At 38.2% G+C, this 940-nt stretch overlaps 1 protein-coding gene across 1 annotated transcript in view; it reads right to left on the bottom strand.

Annotated features, from left to right (window-relative positions):
• LOC109842012 (universal stress protein A-like protein) overlaps nt 1-160 on the bottom strand; it is a 3,091-nt gene extending 2,931 nt beyond the window's left edge. The window contains exon 1 of the mRNA XM_020410933.1: nt 18-160. Within this exon, the coding sequence (XP_020266522.1) occupies nt 18-160 (143 nt within the window). The remainder of the gene's footprint in view (nt 1-17) is intronic.

Here is a 940-nt window from a genome sequence, read left to right as displayed (position 1 = left end):
CCCCGGTGGACGTAAACAGGTTGTCCAGAGTCCATGTCAGCGCGTGCATGCCCACCTCGCTACCGTCGACTGCCACCATGACCTTCATCTTCTTACCCTCACCGGTCAGCTTACTCTCCTCCGCCATCATCATCCTTATCTCCGCTGGCTCCTCCTCCATTAGGATTGAGAGAAGAGGGCAACTTTGTCCATATGAATATTTATGAGAGCGGTTGCGCGTGCAAAGACGACACGTACTCTGACACTTGTTGAGTAGCGAGGCTAAAGATTCAAATAAATATCCATGCACATGAGGACAACACAGATATATATGTAAAATATCAAAAATTAGCAAATCGGATTTCTTTAAATTAGAAAAATTTAGGAATAATTTTAATGATTTAGAAATCTAATTCTAACTTTTTCGATATGCACATAACAGGTAACTAGTGTTACTTCTGATTTTAGGATTTCTTTATTTATTTAAGCAACACTCATATTTCACATCCAGTTAGGGCCCGTTTGTTTGCACGGAAGTAACTGTGAAATAGCAAAAGTAGAAGAAGTAGATGTTAATTCTGCTACTTATTGGCAAAAATATATGTTTGTTTCTCTTGAAAATCTACTTCCGCTACTTCCTTAAATGATGATGTGACGTTTACGTGGCATTTCCATTTCCTTATATTTTTCCATCTTCGAATGTATTGGAATATGTGGAAAGTTGATGTAGGGTGGGGTCCACGAGGAAAAAAAGATTCTCAAATATATAATTAAGAAGCGACCAGATTATTTTCACAACCGACTCCCTCACAACCGATTCTCAAATATATAATTATTCGTTTATATTTGTTACTTGAGCAACAAAACTTCTGTTAGGTTGCTTCCTAATTGGATAGTTGCAAGGAACTGTTTATTTGCTACTGAAAGTGCTCTGATACCAATTGAAAGTACCCTAGAGGGG

The sequence above is a fragment of the Asparagus officinalis genome, chromosome 5 (assembly GCF_001876935.1).
Source record: "Asparagus officinalis chromosome 5, Aspof.V1, whole genome shotgun sequence".
NCBI classification, from domain to species: domain Eukaryota; kingdom Viridiplantae; phylum Streptophyta; class Magnoliopsida; order Asparagales; family Asparagaceae; genus Asparagus; species Asparagus officinalis.
This window is presented reverse-complemented; position numbering and strand designations above follow the sequence as displayed.